Source organism: Phyllobates terribilis, unplaced genomic scaffold (genome assembly GCF_046119375.1).
Source record: "Phyllobates terribilis strain yellow unplaced genomic scaffold, ASM4611937v1 Scaffold_11__3_contigs__length_659146591, whole genome shotgun sequence".
NCBI classification, from domain to species: Eukaryota; Metazoa; Chordata; class Amphibia; order Anura; family Dendrobatidae; genus Phyllobates; species Phyllobates terribilis.
Window position 1 is genome coordinate 530959096 of NW_027362771.1, and position 25576 is coordinate 530984671.

Sequence of the window (25576 nt, forward strand, 5' to 3'; positions counted from 1 at the left end):
ACTCATATAATGTATGAACTGCATTCACTGGGGATATGAATGGTGGCATTGTTAGAATTTGCTGATATTGGTAAGGGTGTGTTCATTAGGCAGATAAGCCGACACTGAAAATAATTAGAGTTTCCTCCTATAATTACACAGGTGAGCTGAGCATATATAGGTGTAACTGTACATTATAGAATCACATCACATTTCATTACAGAACTTTCTCCACTTAGCGTCCTCGTTTCTTGTAGAGGGGAATAGGTTGGTTCACACATCTGTCTTCTGCGGTCCAAGTATGGACTGTGATGCATGGACCGAATGCGAGTTTCTTGACTTGTATATGCTTGTGAAGCTGTCGAGTTCAGGAGACCTGCGGCCCATCCGTGCCAATGTGTGAAACCGGCCTTAGGGTATGCGGCTTGCAAGCAGAAGCCATCTGAAGAATGGTCGGATCACTACTTTTTTAGCCGCTACACAACTTTCAAAGCCTGAAGCTGTTAAAAGGAATGACGAGTGATGAAAAATGTGCACAGTCATCTTGACATTACAGTGCATGTATTCATTACTTTTCAGATAGTGTTTTTTTTTTTGTTTTTTTTTGTTTTTTTTTTTTGCGCTTTTTCAGGTGGAATCCACCTGAAAAAGATTGTGTGCACATATACTAGCTGTCGGAAGACACGTCTGACAGTGGTTTATCCCCCACATGGATCCAGAATATTAAAGTCTATGATTTCCCCCCCCCCCTCCCTTTCCTCCATCATTTGCCTTCAGAAAAGTTGTTTGGAGACCCCAGAAACATTAGATAGCAGGCCTTCATTGAAAGGCTTTGTTATTTTTTTGGCCAAGTTCTTATAAATTTAATCTTATTTTTCTTCTTCAGGCTGCTTGCCCACTATGTGTTTTTCAAGCTTTTTTGATGCGGAAACGCTTTTAAAACGCTTGGTAATACGTGCCCCATTGTGCCCAATGAAAATCTGCATGTTCTGTGCACATGCTGCGGAATTTTCCGCAGCGGATTTTCTGTGCGGAAAAATCCGCAGCATGTCCATTATTTGTGCGTTTCCGCATGCGGATTTGACTAGTCAATGCATTTGAAAAACGCAAGTCAAATCCGCATGTAAAAACGCGTGTAAAATCTGCAAGCTTTTTTACTGCCAAGGACATGCAGAAACGCTGCAGAAATTTTCTGCTTCAATTCTGCATCGTGGACACATAGCCTCAGTGTGACCTCTAACAAGACTGATTCTCTGTAATCTTCACATATATCAAACTCCTATAGCATCTGGCAGAACAGACAGTCTCAAGGACTTTGATATTTTTTAGTTTATTTGGAAATGCCCTGTAGGGTGCGGTCAGCACCCAGTGGAGCTTTGTGATCTGGTTTGACATGAGTTTGGGTGTAGATCTTGAACTGTCAGACGCCATTATCTCACAGAACAATGAAATTATTATTTGGGGTTTGTACTTGAAGAAGTTTTATTTTTTAGTATCAGTTTAGACCCTAATATGAGTCATACGCCTGGGGGAATAAGAAATGATGCCTTTCCTGCCTCCTCAGGTGTGTTCCCAGACAAGGCCAGCTTTTCTCTACATGCCATTCTGATTGATCATTACATGAATGGCGCCTGGTATCCCACCGGTGGTGCCAGTGAAATCACCTACCACCTTGCGCCCACGATTACAAAAGCTGGAGGAGCTCTTCTGTCAAGAGCAACTGTCGAGCAAATCCTGGTGAACAGTGACAAGAGAGCTTGTGGTGAGTACAGGCCATCCATACCTAGAAGCATCATGGACTGTATACATAGACCTTAAAGGGAACCAGTCATCAGGTTTCCCGTTATTAATCTTCTGCCAACACACTATGTCCTTCCTAATTAAGATCCTAATGATACGTTCTGTGCACCCCTGCTTCTCGGCATACCACCAAAAAATATATATATATATAAATTATGCACTGCTATCCCGCTTGGCCCAATGGACATGTAAGGACCCATCCCTGTACCTGCAGTGAGCTTGCTAACCCAGTCACCAAAGGCAGAGGGGCCGGGATAGAGAGCTCACTGCAGGCGCAGAGGGTGGTCCATACAGAGAACTCTGAAATTCAAGACCCAAAATGCTAGTATGTCCTGTGGTCTGAATAGGCACTTAGCATCTGATTTGTGAGAAGGAACTGCATTTATTAGTTTCCCAACTCCTTTTGTGTCTTAATTGGAATGTGTCGTCAGAAAATGACCTATTGTTTAAATCAGGTTCTTGTGTTACACACATATCATTTTATTTTTCTTTTACATTTTTGGCAGTATCTGTTTTTTTTTATATAATAAATCTCTCATGATCTCTATTAATAAATATATATATATATATATATATTAATCTTGCTATTTTCACACTGACCACTGGGGCTATTTTAAACTCTTACTTGCTGTTCTTTCAGGAAGAGTTTTCAGCAGTATAATTACCGTATTTTTCAGACTATAAAATGCACCGGACCATAAGACGCACCTAGGATTTAGAGGAGGAAAATAGAAAAAAAATTTAAGCTGAAAATGTGGTCATGATGCACTGTTATGGGGGAGGGTCTGAAGCTGACACTGGTATTGGGGTAATGTCCCCCAATTCTGTTAATATCCTGGTATGTATGACCCCTCCTTCCTGGTATTAAAGACCATGAATATTCACTACAACCCATGGGAGTTGGTTGTAGTGAATATTCATGTTCTTTAATAGTGGGCACACAGGCAGCAGGAGCCGTGTTGCGGATACAGTGTGCGTGCTATTAAGCAAAATGAATATTCATTGCTCTCCATGCCCATGGGCGTGGGGAGCAGGGAATATTCATTTTCTTTAGCAGCGGGCACAGCTCAGGCTGCAGCAGGCGGCTGCTGCCTCCTGTGCCCGTTCATCCACCGCTGCCGCTCCCCACACATCCCACCACCCATAGCCACAGTATGTAGTAGGGACATGTATAGTTTGGACTATAAGACGCACCCCCCACTTTTCTCCAAAATTTTGGAGGAAAAAAGTGCGTCTTATAGTCCAAAAAATACTGTATCTTCAGAGGGAGGGTTACAATGTATGATGGCAGCTCTGTACACAGCTGATAACACAGGATCCCTCGATCACAGTAGGTGCTGTCACACTCGACCTAATCCCCTTTTTTCACAATGACCTTTGCACATGCTCATTAGATGCGTCAATACAAAATATAGCATCCATCTGTTCATCGCGATCAATTCACATGTCCATTTCCTGAAGCAGGATGTTTGAATCTAAAAAGTGTGCAAATTGCAATATTTCTCATTTTTATTTTTAATAATGAGAAGTTTTAATTTTATCTTTATTCATGATTATGGGAAAAAAAAACCAAAGTCAAAATAAAAAAAATACATTTAAGACAAAAAGCTGATTTAAGCACTTGGTCATTTTCTAATAATCCATTCCCTTTAAAAACCCAATATTCTGAAATATTGCTACCTTTTATAGCTCCATAAGGGTTATCACCCAACCATTCTAGACTGGAAAGCTGGATGACAAGTCCTATGAGAAGTGTAATGGTAGTCATGATGGCTGTCACTTAGCTTTCATAGGTCTTTGTCTTGCTTCTAAATCCCAAGCAATAAGGGCAATGTAAGTCGTACTATTAGTGCCGTCAGAGGAGATTTGTTAATAATTTATTTCTGTTCTGTAGGTGTTGTTGTCAGAGGAAAGGGCATGGACCCCATAAATATTTTTGCTCCAATTATAATTACCGATGCTGGGATCTTCAACACGTATGAGAAGCTTCTGCCTCCGGAGGTGAAATCAATGCCAGGTAAACGGAAGCACTATTTTCTTTTCTTTCTTTTTTTTTCCTTTTTGTTAACAGTCTCTCAATAAAGGAACACTGAACCTACAAATAAATGCTAAACACAATAAGAAGGGGCATCACTGAGACGAAAGGGTGGGGAGAGGCTTCTGCTGCAGCCATAGAGCATATTAATTAGGCCACATTCACATGTCCGTCTTCTCCATCAGTATTTGTAGCGTGCTACCCTGAGCGTAGGGAATCCAGTACACCAGGCATGGGTCAGATCCTTCTTACTATCACATGGTTGTGTTTGTGACTGTGCCCGGTGCCTGGCGCTCTGGTGCACAGTGAAAAAATGGGCACACGTCTATAGGTGTGTGGGGGTTAACCCTATTTTTTATACTGTCCCCTCTTTAGTGGTGACGTTACCTGTGATGTCACAGGGTGACAGAGTCAGGAGGCAAATTAACTTTTACTTGTAACACAGCCAAAAGAAGGATCACAACCGTATATGGTACAACATAACATGTGCAGATTATTTATGAGCGAGCGCGTTCTGTTAACCCTTTCGGTGAGCATGCTCGGGTGCTCGCCGAGTATTTGCGTTGTGCTCGAATGTTATGTTTGAGTCACTGTGTGTGTATGATTTGCGACTTTGACAGCTTTAATACATGTTTGACAGCTTTAATACATGTGATGAATGCCTAGCAGGCATTCCTCACATGTATTAAAGCTGTCAAACAGTCGCAAATCATGCATGCACAGTGACTCAAACATAACATTCGAGCACGATGAAGATACTCGGAAAGCAGCCGAGCATGCTCGTAAATCTCGAGTTACGAGCATGCTCGCTCATCACTAGTGCAGATGACAAAGTTCCTCAGACGGGCATTTAGCGACAGATGCAGGAAACGGCAGATATGAGGTGTGATGGACAGCAAGTGTGAACAGAGCCTACCCTGTTATCCAAGCGGACACCATAGTCTTCTTCTATCCCACTTGGGTGACGTTCCGAAGGAGACCCCTATATCACTGTTTCCTTTGACCTTCATTATGTTGTAGGATTCCTGTTTTCCCATCTCCATTATGGGGGACCACCCTCCAGGCCCGTACTCCTCCTGTGTCCACAGCGTAACATTCTGGTAGGCTAAGGCTGCTGTGCAGACCAGAGAATTCCATCTGCCTCAAGGGTCCTAGTCCTCAGGCTATCCTACAGGTTTCTTCTGGTCAGTCCATCTCTTTTCGGCACACTGGAAAGGGGAAATTTAATCCCCTCACATGTTCTCTGACTGGTCCCCAACTGTACTCTGAGGTGCTCTCTGGAGCTCTGACTGGAATAACGGTCACAGCTATTTATAGTTCACCCAGAGGCTCCACCCACCAAGCCATCCGCCTAGCAACTGCCTCAGCGAGGAGCCCAACTGCTTTCTACCTGCAATAAATGCTGACATCCAGTGACCATAATACAAATCCCTACATGGAACAGTACGAAGCTTCAATATAAATAACAGTACACAGTTATAGTAACACCCAACTCTGGGGTATTACAGTAGGCCATCACCAGGAATGGAAGAATGGAACAAAAATAAAAAGTATGAGGGGAAACATATTTTTTAAGGGAATTTATCAGAAAATGTCATATTGGGTTTTGTGACCTTTTAGAATAAGTTATCATTTGTGTGTACTTGAGGAATAATACTATTTCTGACCATTATTTGACATGTATACTACAGTTTTCCTTTCTACAGACTCTGTCTCTAATTTTCAGTTGTCTCTGAGTTAGTGGGTAACTGCCATGATGTCTCCCATATACAGCACACCGTCATGAGGGATTCCTGCTCTATTATCTCTGTGTAGCACATGTTCAGCTGCATGGAGGACATTACACCACAATACTGAGCAGTGTAGCTGTAAATCCAGCTCTGGGGTGAGAGAAACACTTAGTAGGAAGTGGCAGCACTGAGTGTGTCCATAAGCTTGTCTCTCTCATTCAGCTCCTCTCTTTTTTAATAGTCAGGAAGCTCAGTCTATCTTATCTTGAGAAGGGAATGATTTTAGTAGTATTTCACAGAGAATGATGAGTTCAGCAGGCAGGGGGGAGGGGAAGAAATGGCTCATAAGTGGAGAGGAACACATATTTCTTTAACCCTTTCGCAACCTTGTGTTTTGTTGTTTTTGCATTTTCGTTTTTTGCTCCCCTTGTTCCCAGAGCCATAGCGTTTTTATTTTTTGGTCAATATGGCCGTGTGAGTGCTTATTTTTTGTGAGACGAGTTGTACTTTTCAACGCCATCACTGGTTTTGCCATATCATGTACTGGAAAACAGGAAAAAATTCCAAGTGCGGTGAAATTGCAAAAAAAGTGCAATACCACAGTTGTTTTTTATATATTTTTTTTACCACGTTCACTGAATGCTAAAATTGACTCTCCAGGTCATTACGAGTTCTTAGATACCAAACATCTATAGGTTCTTTTTTATTTAAGTGGTGAAAAAAATTCCAAAATTTGGTAAAAAAAAAAAAAATAGCGCCATTTTCCAAGACCCGTAGGATCTCCATTTTTCAGGATCTGGGGCTGGGTGAGGGCTTATTTCTTGTGCGCCAGGCTGACGTTTTTATTGATAACATTTTGGGGTAGATCGGATGTTTTGATCACCCGTTATTGCATTTTATTGCAATTTTGCGGCAACCAAAAAACGTAATTCTGGCGTTTAGATTTTTTTTTTCTCATTACGCCGTTTACCGATCGGATTAATTCTTTTTTTATATTGATAGATCGGGCGATTCTGAACACAGCGATACCAAATATGTCTATGTAGGTTTTTTTTTTAATTATTTTATTTTGAATGGGGCGAAAGGGGGGTGATTTAAACTTTTATATTTTTTTATATTTTTAAAAACTTTTTTTTTCTTCACTTTTTGCTTGCTTCTATAGTCTCCATAGGAGACTAGAAGCAGCAACTGTCCGGTCGCCTCTGCTACATACAGGGGATCAGCAGATCCCCTTTATGCAGCAGAAATGGTCCTGTGCTATGAGCGCCGACCACTAGGTGGCGCTCATAGCGACGAGCTAATGAGAACCGCAGGCGTCTGCTGCAGACCCTGAGTTGTCATGCCCGCCCATCGGTGACCCGCGATCACGTGACGGGGGTCGCCGATGGGCGGGGCTTAGGACGCGCTTCCCGGAAGCACGCGTTAAATGCCGCTGCCGGAGATTGACAGCGGCATTTAACATGTTAACAGCCGCGGGTGGATCGCGATTCCACCCGCGGCTGTTGCGGGCACATGTCAGCTGTAATAATCAGCTGACATGTGCTCGGTTCAGTGCAGGCTCACCGCCGGAGCCCTCACTGAACCAGGGGATTACAGCCTGTGCGTACTAATACGTCACAGGCTGTAAAGGGGTTAATAAGATATAGTACAAAGTTTTGTGTATTTTCTTGTGCTGTTGCTTTATGCAAATGTTACATAGGGCGAGACGGTTTTCATGAATTTGTTGGAATCCTGGGGGAACTCAGGGCGACCATAGACTGCAGCTTTTCTCAGGCACACAATAGATTCAGTCGCTGACCAGACACATCTGACAGGAGTCTTTTTCAACAGTTTAACAGTGAAATTTAATCTGAAGCACGGCCAGTCCAATTCAGGGATATTACAGCAACAATCTTCATTACAATACAGTCTGAGTTTCCTGAGCAACCGGCTCCAGTAACTATACAGTAGTTTCTTCACAAGGCACAGTATTACAGTCTCTTCAGTAATGTAATTCAACATAGATTAGATCTCTTAGCAGCACACTTCTATGCATACACAACCACAGGCTTTTCCTTCACAAGGACTAGTACACAGCATTCTTTATACTTCATGGAGATGGAGGGGAGGGTTTGATGAGGGAGATGATCCCTGTGACACAGTTCCTTCCAGTCCTTATCTTTCTGCCCGATAATACTCTGCACTTATAGCTCATGGAGTCTATCTGACCTGTGTTTAGCTTCCCTCCTGACCTGAATTCTGTTCCCTTGTATTCTGTGAGATACAGCTCACACACCGCCTTTCTCTATGGCTCCACCCAGAACAGTAAACAACTTCCCCAACAATCCCCCTGGGGCTCTGCTAAAACACTCCCTGTCTCCTGTGCTTGTGTTACTTCTAATAGTTGCTGGATGCTTTTAAAGCAACAGCACTACTTCTGCATGTCACAGATAGTTTGTTGAAAACACAGAGACAATTCAAAGTCCTTTCTGCACGTCACAGAGCATGCCCACATAGCTCTCCCCTAGAAATCAAAGTCAATTTCTGACTCAGGTTTCCAACGTAAGACAAGTCTATGAACTACTTTTCACAGCTTGGTCATGTTGGCTGCTCTTATAAGCCAGTACAGAAAACAGAATAAGGGCTTGTTCACAATCTGCCTTTTTCACGCTGAAAAAATGCAGCATTTTATAGTACCGGAATAAAGGAAATGAGATTTCTGAAATCTCATGCACGTTGCTGCAGAAAAATCTGCTGCGACTATTCACCATGTGCACATAGCCTAAAAAGATGCAAAAAAAGCAGAGTTAAAAAAAGGCTTCAGCACATAGATTTAAAAAAGGTAAAACATAGAGGTAATCTATCCCGACACAGGAATATCTTCACCTGCAAAAGGCGATGATCTGAGGAAATGTTTAACTTCTCATTGGCAGCGTGGATGAAAGTCACTGAAGCAAATATCCCTTATCACTATTTACCAGCAGAAGTTTATATACAGTATATCAGACCGGGGAAGGCCAAAGTCCAGCAGAATCCCAGTCTACATGATCTTGCATTTTTCCAATACATTTATACACATATCCATCATACGTGTCGGGATATATCAGGAGTACAGATGTGCCTCTGTACTATGTGTGTGTGAATCATGTACTATATAGAATAATCCACTGTCTTCGTTTTCTCACCCCTATATGCACAAGTAGTAATTATTCCTGAACCCTGTATTCTCAGAGATCCAGTCTCAGCTGGGCATGCTGCGACACGGAGCCGGGGGCTTCAGTCTCTTCATTGGCATAAAAGGCTCAAAAGAAGAACTCAACCTGCCTGCCTCAAACTACATTTACATGCCAGACAACGACCTGCACAAAATGTACGTACCAGCCCGGATTATCTCTGTATACCATGGGGCAAATATGAGGCTTACTGTACTTGCCACTATAAATTGGGGTGGGGAACATGAGAATTTCCATGAAAAGGGACATTTCTGGCCATTTACCCCGTTCTTGGATGGAATAGGGTAGAACATCCGTGGTCAGGGAGTACCCCCAGAAAACGGATATTGATGGCACCGTGAACTAGTAATGTTTTTTTCCACTCTTTAATTTACTCAAAGAAAATAGGCTCCACGTCTGATCGCTGGGGTCTCTACTGTTGGACTCTCCAATAATCCCTAGGACAGAGGTCTCAAGTCTTCTGTTCTACCTCACTGCACAATCTCAGTGAGGAGGAGTATGAATGGAGATTATAGTGAGCCGTTCAGTGATCAGACGTTTATCTAGCGGATAAATGCCCACTGTGGAAAAACCCTCTTTAAAGGGAACCTGTCCTCTGATTCTGCACAGACCATGGGCAGCATGAATGAGTCTGGCTGTGTGATTGCAGCCAGGTATAATTTTTTCTGAAACGCTCTGGTGTTTCAGGGAAAATATATTATTTAAAGTTCTGGTTGGGGACCATAGGAATAGATGAGACTAGTCTGGCGCCGATCTTGGCCGGCTCTTCGCAGCACCGATGCAGATGAGTCTTTCTCTATGTACACACCAGGTAGAAACCTGTCAATCACCTGTCGCAGTGCTGTAAAGATCCGGTCAGGAACGACGCCAGACTGGTATAATCTCCAGCTGGAGCTCCAATCTTCTGGAGCAATTCAGAAAAAAAACATGCTTGGCTGCCTTCTTGCAATCAGGCTGCGATTTATGCTGCCTGCTGTTTGGACAGCATGAATCGGGTCACTAGTTCCCTTTACATATAATATTAAGGAGTTTGTGCCAAGTTTTTTTTACCCGATAGTTGATAACTTATTGATCATTGGGACCTCCAGCGATCCTAAGAATGGGGCTTCACAGAACCCAGTCTGAATGGAGCGACAGTCAAGCATACACATGACCTCTATGTACATGATCTACGGGATTGCCGGAAATGGCTCTATTAGTCCCATAGATAATAAATGGAGTGGTAATGAATGTGAGATGCCTATCTCCATCAGTCCCATAAAAGTGAATTGAGCGGTGGTAACGCATGCAATTGGAACTGTGGGACCACCATGCTCGAGATTAGCAGTCACCTAAAAGATAAAATAATCCTATTGTCCTGTGCACATAGTTTTTCATTATCAATATATAGTATATGATTTCTGTGTATCAGACTATTGCGACTCCCATATTCTATGGTTGAGTACAGTATGTGTTATGATGTAGCCATTTACATGATAACTTTTATTACTTAATTGTGGTCACCACCAATTTACTCTTATCCTATTTCCGCAGTTGTCGGGTTCTCCAGGATATAATTAGTATATTACATTTGTTTTACACTGTGGAGAACCATAAAATATGTCCTGGCAGCTTTATTCACCACTGAGTACTAGTATCATTTGCTCTCCACTGTCATTACCTTTGGGTTCATAAAATAGAATTCTATCTTAAAACTTCCGCTTGTCATCTTATATATCCAATCATATCTCATTATCAGTATATGTATTATCACCCAATCCTAATCCTATTTAATTAGATATTTTGAATGAATGAGATTACTTTTTTTTTTGTATTAACTTGTTTTCACCAAACCTTTTACCTTGGTGGGGGTCCGACTTCTGAACAGGGAACTTTTATCCCTATTATGGAAAGGTAGTGTGCATGCTCACCTGCCACTCCATTCATTCCTTATGGGGCTACCAAGTGCTGTGCTTGGGTTTTCCTGGCATCCTCGTAGAGAATGAATCAAGCGTCCGACCTGCCACTGTGCTTTTGTAACAGGGATAAAAGTTCCCGATTCTGACAACCAGTGTGGGTCCCAGCAGTTTGGACCCCCACCGATCATCAACTTATCACCTATCCTCTTTAATTTTATTTTATTTCAGTGAGGTCTCATGCACACAGCTGTGTCTGTACGGATGCACAAATTGCTCTTGTGACATTCCGCAAAATGAGACCATATGTTTCCATAAGGTGTTCTATATGTGTATCTGTTACATTAATGGAATTTGTCCCATGAGCAACATTCATTATACATTTATCACCTATCCTCTGGATAAATAATCAGTTGGGGTCCAATGAATGCGACTCTCATCGATCCCAAAGGTGCGAAGTCCTGTGTGAATGAGGTTGTAGTGCTCATGTGTGACCACCACTCGCTAACGCCTCATTCACACAGGAAAAATGGGTCCCCAGTTCTTGTGATCAGTGCCAGCCCCATTGGTTGGACCAATGCTAATCATAAATGTATCATCTATCCTACATATAGATAATGAATGGTGGTTGTTTTCCATACAATGTGATGGATGAGTTCTGACGCAATTCCAGCTTGTAAACTGGCTCTGGCACATACAGATAAAGACCAGAATCTCAATGTACGGTGTATATACAGAATCATTTTAGGTTCTATAATCCTCTCCACCAAAATTTATACCACAGATTATTATCCCCCTCCGTGTCTACATGTTCAGGAAGTATATTTAATTTTTGCACAGGCTGAAAAACTACTCTTCTGCTTCTGCTGATGATGCTCCACAGCACATTCCAATGTTATATGTCTCCTCCCCGTCTGCTAAAGACCCCACCCATGAGGAGCGCTGTCCAGGTAGGTTCCTAGAGGGGTTTATGGGATTAGTGTATTATCTGTATATTTATCTTCTACAATAAAGTCATCCCATGCATGAGATCTAGGAGATGGTTCCCCACTATTACTGCAACAGGCGGCAACTTATCCTCTCTCTCTGCACCCCTACACACTCTCTGCACCCCTACACACTCTCTGCACGCCTACACAATCTCTGCACTCCTACTCTGCACACATTTCTGTCCTAGCCCTTATTGTACAGTTATTTAGGGGGTCTGCTCTGGGCTTTGAACTTATTTAAGAAGTCTGTAGTTACGACTTTGGTCTTCTCTGGTATCTACAGGTTTGTATATAGTGGATATGGGATTTGTACTTTATGAAGTGTTTGTCTGGAGTTGTGTTTTGGTTTTTTTTTGTGTCTATTTAATCTGTACACTCATCAGTGGTCTGTATAGATTATGGGTGTTTTTATTTTGAGGTCTGTATCAGTTTAGAGGAGGCTGGTTGCAGTCTCTAGTTATTTTGAGGTCTCTATCAGGAGGCTGGTTTGGGGTCTCTAATTATTTTGAGGTCTGGGGTCACTATTTATTGTGAGATTTGTATTTTTGTCTTTTTATTCAAGGATATTTTTGCTGTGTGTTTCAACTGTAGAGTATAGTTTGTGGTCTGTATATATTTTGGAGATTGTACTTGTTTTTGGGGATTGGGTTCTATTTTCTTTCAGTCTAATTTCACTTTGGGATAGGAGTCTATGAACGCATTATACGGGGCATAGCCTATGTAAATGTATGAGCAAATAGTACAAATTGCTGTACACACTTATAACACAAAATATCCTTTTTGCAATAGTTTGATTTGGACTTGGTTAATAAAAAAGTAACTTTTATGGGATAGAGAACAAAGGGCAATTGGATAATCAGTGCCTGGCTCACTCTGCACCTTCAGGGCAACTGGGTTGTTTGATGTTCCACCCAAGATATGGCTTATCGGCCACTTTTTTATTTTATACACTGAATGCCTGGTAAACATCTGAAAATGTACAGCGCCATCCAGTGGACAAGTAATTGACACAATAGTAATACAGTCATGGCTTTCGTGCCTTTAAGTTTTCTTTGGCAATAATCCTTAAAGAGTAAAACAGCTACCCTCTGCATTTACATATGACTTTTTAGTCAGTGACCATATGGCGGCACAGGTGGACCATCCTGTAGATCAGTTCTGCATGGAGAGTTGAGCGTCACCTTTTCTCATCTCTACAATTTCGTTGTGTCTCATTGACGTGTATAAAAATTAAAATAAAAAATTTACATGAATTATTAATAATCGCGACACATGAAGTTCGGAATGGAAAAACGTTTTAGTTACATTTCTGAACCTATAAAAATCACCTTCCAGGAAAATCCACTCTGACGGCGCTGTCTTTCACACCGTATGAGTGGTTTGAGGAGTGGAAGAATAAGAAGGTGCAGAAACGTGGACAAGACTACGAGGGGATGAAGAACGCATTTGCTGAGGCCATGTTGGAAACAGTCATACAGCTCTTCCCTCAAATTAAAGATAAGGTGAGTGTAACAGCAGAAGCAAGAGCAACAGGACCGGGGACCGGGTAATGAGAAAGATGGAAATGGGGCAGGGAAAAAGAATCACCGGTCTCGGAGGATGTTCATTCAGTTGTTTAATGTTGTTGAAAAAAAGCAGATCACAGACATGGCACAAAACTAAAGTCATTTCAAATGGCAACTTTATGGCTTTGAGAAACATTAAAAGAAATCAAGATTAAAAATGTGGTACTCAGATCAAGCAGAGGGAAAAATTATGGAATCACTCAATTCTGAGGAAAAAATTATGGAATCACCCTGTAAATTTTCATTTCCAAAACTAACATCTGCTTCAAGTTAGACCTGCTTGTTAGTCTGCATCTAAAAAGGAGTGATCACACCTTGGAGAGCTGTTGCACCAAATGGACTGACATGAATCATGGCTCCAACACAAGAGATGTAAATTGAAACAAAGGAGAGGATTATCAAACTCTTAAAAGAAGGTAAATCATCACGCAATGTTGCAAAAGATGTTGGTTGTTCACAGTCAGCTGTGTCTAAAATCAGGACCAAATGCAAACAACATGGGAAGGTTGTTAAAGGCAAACATACTGGTAGACCAAGGAAGACATCAAAGCGTCAAGACCGGAAACTTAAAGCAATATGTCTCCAAAACAGGAAATGCACAACAAAACAAATGAGGAACGAATGGAAGGAAACTGGAGTCAATGTCTGTGACCGAATTGTAAGAAACTGCCTAAAGGAAATGGGATTTACATACAGAAAAGCTAAACATAAGACATCATTAACACCTAAACAGAAAAAAACAAGGTTACAATGGGCTAAGGAAAAGCAATCGTGGACTGTGGATGACTGGATGAAAGTCCTATTCAGTGATGAATCGCGAATCTGTATTGGGCAAGGTGATGATGCTGGAACTTTTGTTTGGTGCCGTTCCAATGAGATTTATAAAGATGACTGCATGAAGAGAACATGCAAATGTCCACAGTCATTGATGATATGGGGCTGCATGTCAGGTAAAGGCACTGGGGAGATGGCTGTCATTACATCTTCAATAAATGCCCAAGTTTACATTGATATTTTGGACAGTTTTCTTATCCCATCAAATGAAAGGATGTTTGTGGATGATGACATAATTTTTCAAGATGATAATGCATCCTGCCATAGAGAAAAAACTGTGAAAACATTCCTTGAAAGAAGACACATAAGGTCAATGTCATGGCCTGCAAATAGTCTGGATCTCAATCCAATTGAAAATCTTTGGTGGAAGTTGAAGAAAATGGTCCATGACAAGGCTCCAACCTGCAAAGCTGATCTGGCACAGCAATCAGAGAAAGTTGGAGCCAGATTGATGAAGAGTACTGTTTGTCACTCATTAAGTCCCTGCCTCAGAGACTGCAAGCTGTTATTAAAGCCAGAGGTGGTGCAACAAAATGCTAGTGATATATTGGAGTGTTCTTTTGTGTGTTTGTTTTTCATGATTCCTTAATTTTTTCCTCAGAATTGAGTGATTCCATAATTTTTTCCCTCTTCTTGGTCTGAAAAAATTACCCTTACTGAGTACCACATTTTTAATCTTGATTTCTTTTAGTGTTTCTTAAAGCCATAAAGTTGCCATTTGAAATTACTTTAGTTTTGTGCCATGTCTGTGATCTGTTTTTTTTTCAACAACATTAAACAACTGAATGAACATCCTCAGAGCCCGGTGATTCCATAATTTTTGCCACGGGTTGTAGAAGGAACCAGACATGTGGATACAAGGAGAATGAGCCACGGTGGATTTGGTGAAGGGAGTTACATGCTGTATTTAGTGGTCTCCTGCTTATGGACATAGGCCCCGATTCATTAAACTGTTTATGCCAAAAAAATGGCTTAAAGCACATTATGTCTCCAAACTTTTGCGCGAGGTGAAGAGGCACAAAAATGTTGCAAGTTATGGCATTTTCACACTGTTTCAAGTAGCTCTGCCAAAACGGGCAGAACTTGGGAGGGGATGAGGCCACGTCTGCTTGTCAAGTTTTTCAAAAGTGCCAGCTTTTTTTTACTCCAGACATGTTACGCCAGTCTCTCACTTTGAAAGCACACACTACTGATTAAAATACGCCAAATTCATATACGGGGTTGTCAGGCCTTAAGGTAAAGTTACTCTATGTGACTGTAGACTTGTGAATCTGCACTGTGAGAGTTCTCCGATTCCAACAGCGGACTGTCATGTGACCGCTAAGATGTGATTTGCATACATGCAGTCATGTGCCAACTAGACTTTGCTCAGTGCAAGTGTATTAATCAAGAATGGACAAGTCTAGTCAGAATGTGGCTGGAAGTATGCAAATCTCATACTTGCAGTCATTTGACCGCCCGCTCCTGTCACCACAGAATCTTCATTGTGTACAGTGCAAGTCTGCAGTCAAAGAGTGACTGCTAGTACCCTAAGGCCGAACAACCCCTCTAACTGACGCGGGCCTCTTAATGAATTCTGTGCATCTTATTCCTGCATGCCCCTCATTAAGACAGGTGTATGATTTGTTCTGTGTGAAGAGAGCTTTTTTGTTAGAAGAACAAGCCGATCACAAGATGTCCCGCTGTGGAGACCCCCAGCAATCAGCGGTTATCTGTTAGGGAGGCTGGTAGTGTTTACTCCCCCGCAGCGCCACCACAGGAGAAATAAAACATTGCACAATGCTCATTAAACTGTGCAATATATGAACATATCGGGTGGTCCAGAGCTAGAGATGTCAATAGTAGTTCCTCTTGCAAATAGACACTAAGAATTTTAGAGATTTTGAAATGGACTTCCAGGTTATTTCCAAATGTTTTTATTTCTCTACCACAGAAGCCTGCTTTTATTCTTTTTTTTCTTTTTCCCTGTGTAATAGCTTAATTCCCAACCATATCATTTTACATGACTGATATTTTTATCCCCACGTATTTATTTTCTTCTTTTGCATCCCACAGTGAGTCAGCCCCATGTAAGGCACAAAGGCTTTGATTTAGTATCTCATTTGGGGCTAGATTTCTACCTCCAGTGCCCACCTCTGATAGTTTTGGGGATCCCCATCATTATCAGAAGGCTTTTTTCCTAGATCTGAGGTGACATTTTCACCCCATTATAATATAACAGTAGGAGATCTAATTCCTTGATGCCCTCATATGATTTTCTTCCTTCTGTAGATTGATTGCTATACAAGCGGATCCCCTCTCACGAATCAACATTACCTCGGTGCCGCTCGAGGAGAGTTTTATGGAGCAGAGCACGATATGGCCAGGATGAGCCCTGAGGCCGCCATCGCCATCAGACCCCAAACTCCCATCAAGGGTCTTTACTTGACAGGTGAGATGTGGTGTAATGTTAACTACTGTAGAATTAGAAGCCCACATTAAAGGTACGTCCATGGGTTTAAAATTTGCTCGTGTCCATTTACACAGAATTTTTTTTTCCCAAAGCGTTAGATGAGATTTGATTAAAATTTCAATTTTTTTTGTTGCTAATTTAATACCTAGAATATTTGCTATGTGTGAACATACCCACAAGCCTTAAACATTTCCTACTCTTAAAGCCGGCCATACCCATTAGATGGTTTTTGGACTAACAATGCTTGGGCCAATTGATTGCCCAACAGCCATCTTGGCCTTCTCTCCCATACACAGAAGCACTGATTCGGCCGAGCACTCCTGTGTTCTCTATGAGAGCGCCACTGACAGACATCTGTCGGTGCTTTGTCTCTGGGAAAGCAAAGTGATCAGCTGTCGAAAATCAGAAATGCTCAATCGATGCAGCCAGACAGCTGTATAAATCGGACCGAGATCAGAACACAGTGCACAGATTGACCTGAGCGTAACAGCTGCATAGAAATACATGAAGCTGCCATGCTCGGGTTGGGAGAGCCGCCAGCCAGTCCGAACATTGCAATCCGATCTCTGTCCTATTTAATACGGCCGTCTGGGTGCGCCCTTGGACAGAGGGATATAAACAAGTTGTATATACTAATTAGAGATGAGAAAAAAAGTTTTATAGTTTATTTATTTTACTCACTTGTATAGCGCCATTAATTTGACAGCTCTTTACAGACATTATGGGCACTGTCCCCATTGGGGCTCACAATCTACATTCCCTATCAGTATGTGTTTGGAGTGAGGGAGAAAACTGGAGAACCCAGAGGAAACCCACACAAACACTGGGAGAACATACAAACTCCTTGCACATGTTTTCTTTAATGGGATTTGAACCCAGGACCCCAGTGCTGCAATGCTAACCACTGAGCCACCGTACTGCCCCCGGTATTGGCTGGATGCAAATATAATAATGTTCTCCAAATGTCTGGTAGAAATGCCACAAGTAAAATAAATCTCAGCAGCACAACATGCACTTGTCAATCACTGATAGAACGAGGGGCAGAAGAAGACATCATTTTCTAAAACCACAAAAAATAATATAAGAAACGAACAAGTTCCATAGCAGAAATGATTGCTGAGACCAAAAAGTGATGTATGCCAATGTGTTTAGGAAGTGAAGTAGCATTGAGCAATCGCACACTACATTTATAATACAATTCTATTGTATTTCGATAATTGAGGGTTTAACCCCTTAAGCCCCGAGGGTGGTTTGCACGTTAATGACCAGGCCAATTTTTACAATTCTGACCACTGTCACTTTATGAGGTAATTACTCTGGAACGCTTCAACAGATCCCCCTGATTCTGAGATTGTTTTTTTGTGACATATTGTACGTCATGATTGTGGTAAAATTTCTTCGATATCACTTGCGTTTATTTGTAAAAAAAAACGGAAATTTGGCGAAAATTTTGCAATTTTCAAAATTTGAATTTTCATGCCCTTAAATCAGAGAGATATGTCACACAAAAGAGTTAGTTAATAAATAACATTTCCCACATGTCTACTTTACATCAGCACAATTTTGGAACCAAAATTTTTTTTTTGTTAGGGAGCTATAAGGGTTAAAAGTTGACCAGCGATTTCTCATTTTTCCAACAAAATTTACAAAACCATTTTTTTAGGGACCACATTACATTTGAAGTCACTTTGAGAGGTCTTTATGACAGAAAATACCCAAAAGTGACACCATTCTAAAAACTGCACCCCTCAAGGTGCTCAAAACCACATTCAAGAACTTTATTAACCCTTCAGGTGCTTCACAGGAATTTTTTGAATGTGGAAGAAAAAAATGAACATTTAACTTTTTTCACAAAAATGTTACTTTAGACCCAATTTTTTTTATTTTCACAGAGGTAACAAGAAAAAATGGACCCCAAAATTTGTTGTGCAATTTCCCCTGGGCACACAGATACCCAATATGAGGGGAAAAAACACTGTTTGGGCGCACGGCAGGGCTCTGAAGGGAAGGAGCGCCATTTGACTTTTTGATTGTAAAATTTGCTTGAATAATTAGCGGACGCCATGTTGTGTTTGGAGAGCCCCTGTGTGCCCAAACATTGGAGCTCCCCCACAAGTGACCCCATTTTGGAAACTAGACCCCCCCAAGGCACCTATCTAGATGCATAGTAAGCACTTGGAACCCCCAGGTGCTTCACAAATTGATTCGTAAAAATGAAAAAGTGAGAAAAAAAAAAACACTTTTTCATTTTTATGAATCAATTTGTGAAGCACCTGGGGGTTCCAAGTGCTCACTATGCATCTAGATAGGTGCCTTGGGGGGTCTAGTTTCCAAAATGGGGTCACTTGTGGGGGAGCTCCAATGTTTGGGCACACAGGGACTCTCCAAATGCAACATGGTATCCGCTAGCAAATTGTCGGCTCAAATTGTTAGCGGACATCATGTTGCGTTTGGAGAGCCCCGGTGTGCCCAAACATTGGAGCTCCCCCACAAGTGACCCTATTTTGGAAACTAGACCCCCCAAGGCACCTATCTAGATGCATAGTGAGCACTTGGAACCCCCTAGGTGCTTCACAAATTGATTCGTAAAAATGAAAAAGTGTTTTTTTTTTTTAATTTTTTTCGAATCAATTTGTGAAGCACCTGGGGTTCCAAGTGCTCACTATGCATCTAGATAGGTGCCTTGGGGGGTCTAGTTTCCAAAATGGGGTCACTTGTGGGGGAGCTCCAATGTTTGGGCACACAGGGACTCTTCAAATGCAACATGGCGTCCGCTAACAATTTGAGACGATTTTCCATTCAATTTGTTAGCGGACACCATGTCGCGTTTGGAGAGCCCGTGATGTGCCTAAACAGTGGAGCTCCCCCACAAGTGACCCCATTTTGGAAACTATACCCCCCAAGGATTTTATTAAGGTGTATAGTGAACATTTTGAACCCAGAGGTACGACACAGAATTTGTTTACATTAGGTCATCATATTGAATAAGTTGTCATTAGTCTTGAGCGCAAGTGCTCGCTACTTGAGTTTGCATCGTGTACTCAGGTATGCACCATGTACAGCGTGTGCTCGAGTGACATGCTCGAGTCCCTGCTCCGCATATTTCACGGTTATTAGACACCCAAAAAAAAACATGCGGGGATCGCTCGTGCATGGCAGGCAATCCCCGTAAAGTTTTTTTGGCCGCGAAGCATATGGGGCAGAGACTCGAGCATGTCACTCAAATACCCACGATACTCAATGCATACCAGAGCACCCTATGCAAACTCAAGTAGCGAGCACTTGCGCTCAACACTAGTCGCCATATCGTCATCTTTTTTTCTTACTTTTGAAAAAAATCCCTAGCACAACCCCAACCCTAACCCTAGCACAACCCTAACCCTAGCACAACCCTAGCCCCAAACCCAGCCCTAACCCTAGCCCAATCCTAACCCAAGAGTTTATTTTTTACGCCGTTCCTTGTGCGGTATAAGTGATTAGACGACTTTATTCTTCGGGTTGGTGTGATTACAGCAATACCAGAATCATATGGGGTTTTTATGACTGACAGCTGTCACACACAAAAAGACGCATTTTTTGTAAAATCTAGTTTTTGCATCGCCATATTTTGAGAGCTATAATTTTTCCAGATTTTGGCAGACAGTCATGTGACGGCTCGTTTTTTGCGGGATGAGTTGACGTTGTTATTGGTGCCATTTTCAGGCACGTGACATTTTTTGATCGCTTTCTATTCCGATTTTTGGGAGGCAGAATAAACAAAAACCAACAATTCAGGAATTGTTTTTTGTTTTTTTTTTATTCTGTTCCGCGTGTGGTAAAATTGATAAGGTAGCTTTATTCTTCAGGTCAGTACGTTTACAGCGGTACCACATTTATATCGTTTTTCTATGTTTTGCACTTTTACATAATAAAAGCAATTTTATAGAAAAAAATATTTTTTAACATAGCTTTATTCTGAGAGCTATAACTTTTTTATTTTTCGGCTGATGGAGCTGTATGGTGGCTTGTTTTTTGCGGGACGAGATGACGTTTTCAGCGGTATCATTTTTATTTATATTTGTCTTTTTGATCGCGTGTTATTCCATTTTTTATTTGGCGGTATGGTGATAAAGCATTGTTTTTTGCTTCGTTTTTTTTTTTACCGTGTTCACTGAAGGGGTTAACTAGTGGGACAGTTTTATAGGTCAGGTTGTTCCGGACGCGGCGATGCCAAATATGTGTACTTTTACTGTTTTTTTTTTTTTTTTTTTATAATAATATTTATTGATGGGTACATTATATTTTTATTTTTGGTGGATTATTTTATTTATTTTTTATATTTTTGCAATTTTTTTTTTTTTTTTTTTTTTTTCACTTACTGACAGTTTATATACTTTATTACTTTGTCCCACTATGGGACTTTCACTTTTTTTTCTCTGATCGCCTGCATGGCACAGGAATGCAGCACCATCCCTGTGTTATACAGGCTATCAGCGCTGCACAGTGAGAAGATTATTTGGAGATGCACTGCGCATGTCCAAACAATCTTCCTGCTGTCTGGTGACCCGGATGTTGTCATGACGACATCGGGTCGTCATGGCAACAGCCGGGAAGCCTTTGCAGACAGCGCTGGAAGCCGGAAGAGGAGGTGAGTATCTGCGATCACCTCCCCTTGCCCCCGCAATGCTGCATCGCAGGGGTTAATGTGCTGGGAGCGGTGCAGGACCGCTCCCTGCACATAGTATCGGGTGTCAGCTGTGACAATCAGCTGACACCCGGCGGCGATCGCGCCCGCACAGCCTGTGTGCGCGCGCGATCGCCATGACGTACTAATACAAGATCTATTGATTAAAATCAACTTTTGTTCGTGGGCAAACCCCTTTGTCTCTGTATAAGACCTCATTCAGACGTCAGTTTTTGTTGTACGAGTGCCATCCATGTTTTTCACGAATAGCACTCATTTGCAGAGCTGATTTTTTTTCTTTTAATTTATTTGTCCTTGTACCAAGAAGTCCGCACAAAGACTTGTCCGATATTGATCCAGGTTTTTCACGGACTGTTGGATTTTAAAAAAATAAATTAAATAAATAAATTACTGATGGAGGTTTCTCAAGCTTCTTCTATTAGGCTGCATTACCACAATGATTTTATTGTGAGTTTATGACGTAGCGTATTTTTGAAAAAATGCAAATAACTTATCTTACTTTGTGTGCAAGAATGGTGCATAAAATCTGCAACATCAAAAACTCACCAAAAAACGTACCCATAGAAAAAAAGTGTGAATCTCTGACCTTCTGATCAAAACTACAGATGAAACTTGGAACAATTTTTGCGTATGAGAAAAGGCACTGACATCTGAATGAGGCCTTTAAAAAAAAAAGTGGTGCGTCAGCTCCCTAAGAAGATATTGTCATGTCTCACCTGGTGAGGTGAATCCTGGCAGCCCTCGGTCCAGATAAGCCATTGTTGGGCAGCACAGACTAATAATGTTGGCGCAACAAATTGGACAGGCTGGAGCAATGGAGGCTGTAATGAGGAGAAGAATAGTAGACTCATCAAAGGGAGATCGGAGGAGCAGAGTCGAAATAACAACACAGTAGAGTATACTCATTGATGTAGCCGACAAGATTGTTGTAGGAGATCCCAGCACATAGGGTGGAACTGTGAAACAGCTGGGTATATCAGGAGCCACGTTGGGACAGCAACATGGAACAGAGCAGCAGGAATTAGCAATGGCGAGGACAACAACTACCTGAATACTCAGGCGGTGTTCAGCTTCCTAAGCCTACAAGGCTTTGAGTGTGAACTCTGAGGCTCATGCTGGCTTACCAGTAACCTGACGTACAAAGGGGGATGGAAAACCTGGCACTGGAGCTGGGACAGGTAAGTAACCAATATTTTCTTTGTCCATGTAATACCCGACAATTCTGAGGATACTGCTCTAAATTTAGATTAAGTTAATTAAATATATATATATCAAATATATGATGACATAGAACGAGTTTATGATACTTTATTCTAATAAACTAAGTATCTTTCTTTTCCACCCTTTTAGGTCAAGATCTCCTCTTATGCGGATTTGCCGGGGCTTTAAATGCAGCGGTGGTGTGCGCCTCTGAAATCTTAGGACGTAACGTGTTTATAGACCTTATGAGATTGCGACGACAAATCCTGCAAAACCAGGCCAAAAAGGCTGAGTAATTATCGGGCCCCTGAACCCTGCCAGGAAAATAAAAAGCATTAAAAATGGACCTTGAAGAGAAAATTGGACCAGTCAAGAACAAAATTTAGGCTTGTCCACTGTCAGTCTGGGACTTGTGGTGCCTGTGCTGTGGTCATCCCGGATCATTATCTGTATTGTACTCCTTATTACACGTGCGCTGCCCTGATCTTGGAGACTTACTGAAAATCCATGAAAAATCCAAAAGTATGACGTTACCGATAATACATAAAAGTGGTACATAAAAGTGCCATTCACAAACTATTACATTTTCTAGTTTTTGCCTTCACAGTCCGACAATGTTGATTTAAATATTCAGCATTAAGCTGGTTAACGACAAGAACCAACGCACTGTAGGAAAAATACACTTCACATGACGCTTTGTGTTTGGGGTCTTCCTCTAAAAGACCCTATCAGCCCCCTGTTAGATGACAGTACAGTACACTGTTAGCTCTACGAGAGTACACATTAAAGGAGACTTGTCAGCTCTCACAAAATATCTGTTTAGTACATCCTCCGGATAAATAACCTGCATATTCATTCTTATTTTAAAGTCATTTTTTGTTTTTATCCCATAAATCAGAAATAAGAAAATTTTTCTCATCCTCCTGCCTTATATACTGATCATTCACTTTTTAATTCACTGCTATTTTCTGTCCAAAGGAAAAAAAAAAGTGAGAGATTATCAGCTCGCTGAGGGATCAGGTTACAGCTGCTGCCCATAGCAATCTATGGAGGTAGCTGAGGGAGCAGCTACAGAGAAGGAAGCAAAGTTAAGAAAAGTCCATTGCTGGACTTAGTCTGCTGTATAAGGTCCTCTATGCGGCTACTTCTGAGTGTGTGACAGAGGGGAGCAGGATTTCTCCTTCTCTGTGTGCTATGTATAGAAGACATTATAGCAGTTGATCTCCTATCTTCTGGAGCTGAACTTAAGTGCTCATTCACATTTCCGATTTTCACGGATGGCGCTCCTGACCTGTGATGGCCTATGGGGTCATTCACATGCCTGTGATATGGTTCCAGGAGGAATAACAGAGGAATGACGCGAACAGATTATTAAGAAAAGATGCTTAAGAATGTTTGTTTGTTTTTTTGTTAGTTTTTAATAAGAAATACAAATATTTAAAAAAAAAAACTTGTCCGTATAGGAGACATCACACATATATTTTAAGACTTGTGACTGACCTGTGTCCGTTATCCCTTGGCTAAAATCACTCTCTAACCCCGCCTTAGTACTAGGTAATTTATTTTCAGAATTTCCTTAGTTTTAACACAAATGTTATATTTATGTGATTTTTTTTTTTTTTTTTTTTTTTCTCTTCCCAAAGAAGTCAGTAGAAATATCCGGACACTTATCAGAGTTGGCTTCCATTGACTTCTATGTCACTCGACAATGAAAACCATAGAATAGCATTTGGGTTGTAAATAGAGGTGTGTAAAGATTGCTGTAGAAAATTATGTTCATGGAATAAAATCTTCTCCTGAACTTACCATGGTCACATATCTAAAACTCATGGATAATTTTTTGACTCTAAAATATTGTAGAACGGCTCTAATCCTGTCATAGCGGACGTCCATTAAAGCTCCCGGGCCCCGATGGACAATCTGATGCATCCCAACTATCATGCATCATTTATAGTACTACTATGGGGTAAGGACCGTGTTTGGACTCCACCACCTGAGAGAGAGAGAGATATATATATATATTCCTTTTCAGAGTTGAAATATGAGATTTGTCTTGTGATGTGTTCTGGTAATATGCACCCAATATGTGTGCTAGATGTAATTAATTAGGTGTATTTGTGGACCTTAGAAACTGTCAAAGGAAGGAATACTGTAAATGATCCTCCAACTCGGAAAATTCCTTATCACTTAATTTTGTGCTAAAAAAAAACAAATGTTTTCTATAAATAAAATAATAACTGTAAACATTTTTACCTTGTGTGTGTTTTTTTTTTTTTGTTTGTTTTTTTGTATATGGTTCACTTTTTTTTTCCATTATCTGTGACTGCACTTGTTTTTAACATGAGAAGTTCAGAGACCTATTAACCTCCCAGACTGAAGGGGCGCTGTGACAAAATGGTTCTACATGAGAATCTCTTTCAGAGATTCTATGGTTGTGTGTAGAGAGGTTGTTGGACTCAAGTAATAACTCTGGACATTTAAATCAACCTGAAATATTATTTATATACGATAATCAATTTTATTTTAGTGACATCACATTTCTGTATATAAAAAAAAAAATCCTAGATTTTTCTATGGCAAAGCCAACTAAGACTTCCTACCATATCACAAGGACTCGGGCCTGTATTCATTTGTGCCCCCCCCCCCCCTTTTTTTTTCTTACTAGTTTTTGGTGTTTTTTAATTTACACCTAATTCTTTTTTTTTTTATTTTGTACCGTCTCATAAGTCTTTTATGTGTTTGCCTGTTTTTATTTCATTTTCTTTTGTTTTTTTGTTTGCCATGGTAGGTTAGCTTCCAGATGTTTTCAGCTGATTTGTCAATTGTAACTTTGTTTAAAAAGTTGCCTAAATTTTTGCACAGATGTACTTCCTCCTCTACACCCCCGTTCCCCCATAGACCCTGGCCTGCTAGAGTGATTTTATGTACACCTGAATTTTTATTTTGTTTTAGCAAATTTTGCAATATTTTAGCAGAACATTTGATTTTATGTACTAAAAGGTTAAAATACAAAATTAAAGAGCATTTCTATTTTGCACAAAATTCATGAACCACATTCACAGGTTTGAAAAATAGTACGAGACTAAAGAAAAGGGACTTAAAAAAATGCAAATGACGCTAAGGCTACGTTCTCATGATGACTTTTTGATGAGTTTTTTTTATGCTGCGTATTTTTTAACAAATTTTAAATAACCTATTATA

General features: G+C 40.9%; 1 protein-coding gene across 1 annotated transcript in view; it reads left to right on the forward strand.

Annotated features, from left to right (window-relative positions):
- The window catches only part of RETSAT (retinol saturase), a 31807-nt gene extending 7184 nt beyond the window's left edge, over positions 1 to 24623 (forward strand). The window contains exons 5-11 of the mRNA XM_073653739.1: positions 1544 to 1741; positions 3674 to 3796; positions 8755 to 8893; positions 11492 to 11601; positions 12976 to 13142; positions 16311 to 16470; positions 22526 to 24623. Coding sequence (XP_073509840.1) covers positions 1544 to 1741; positions 3674 to 3796; positions 8755 to 8893; positions 11492 to 11601; positions 12976 to 13142; positions 16311 to 16470; positions 22526 to 22671 — 1043 coding nt within the window. The 3' untranslated portion in view covers positions 22672 to 24623. The remainder of the gene's footprint in view (positions 1 to 1543; positions 1742 to 3673; positions 3797 to 8754; positions 8894 to 11491; positions 11602 to 12975; positions 13143 to 16310; positions 16471 to 22525) is intronic.
- The last annotated feature ends 953 nt before the right edge of the window (positions 24624 to 25576 follow it).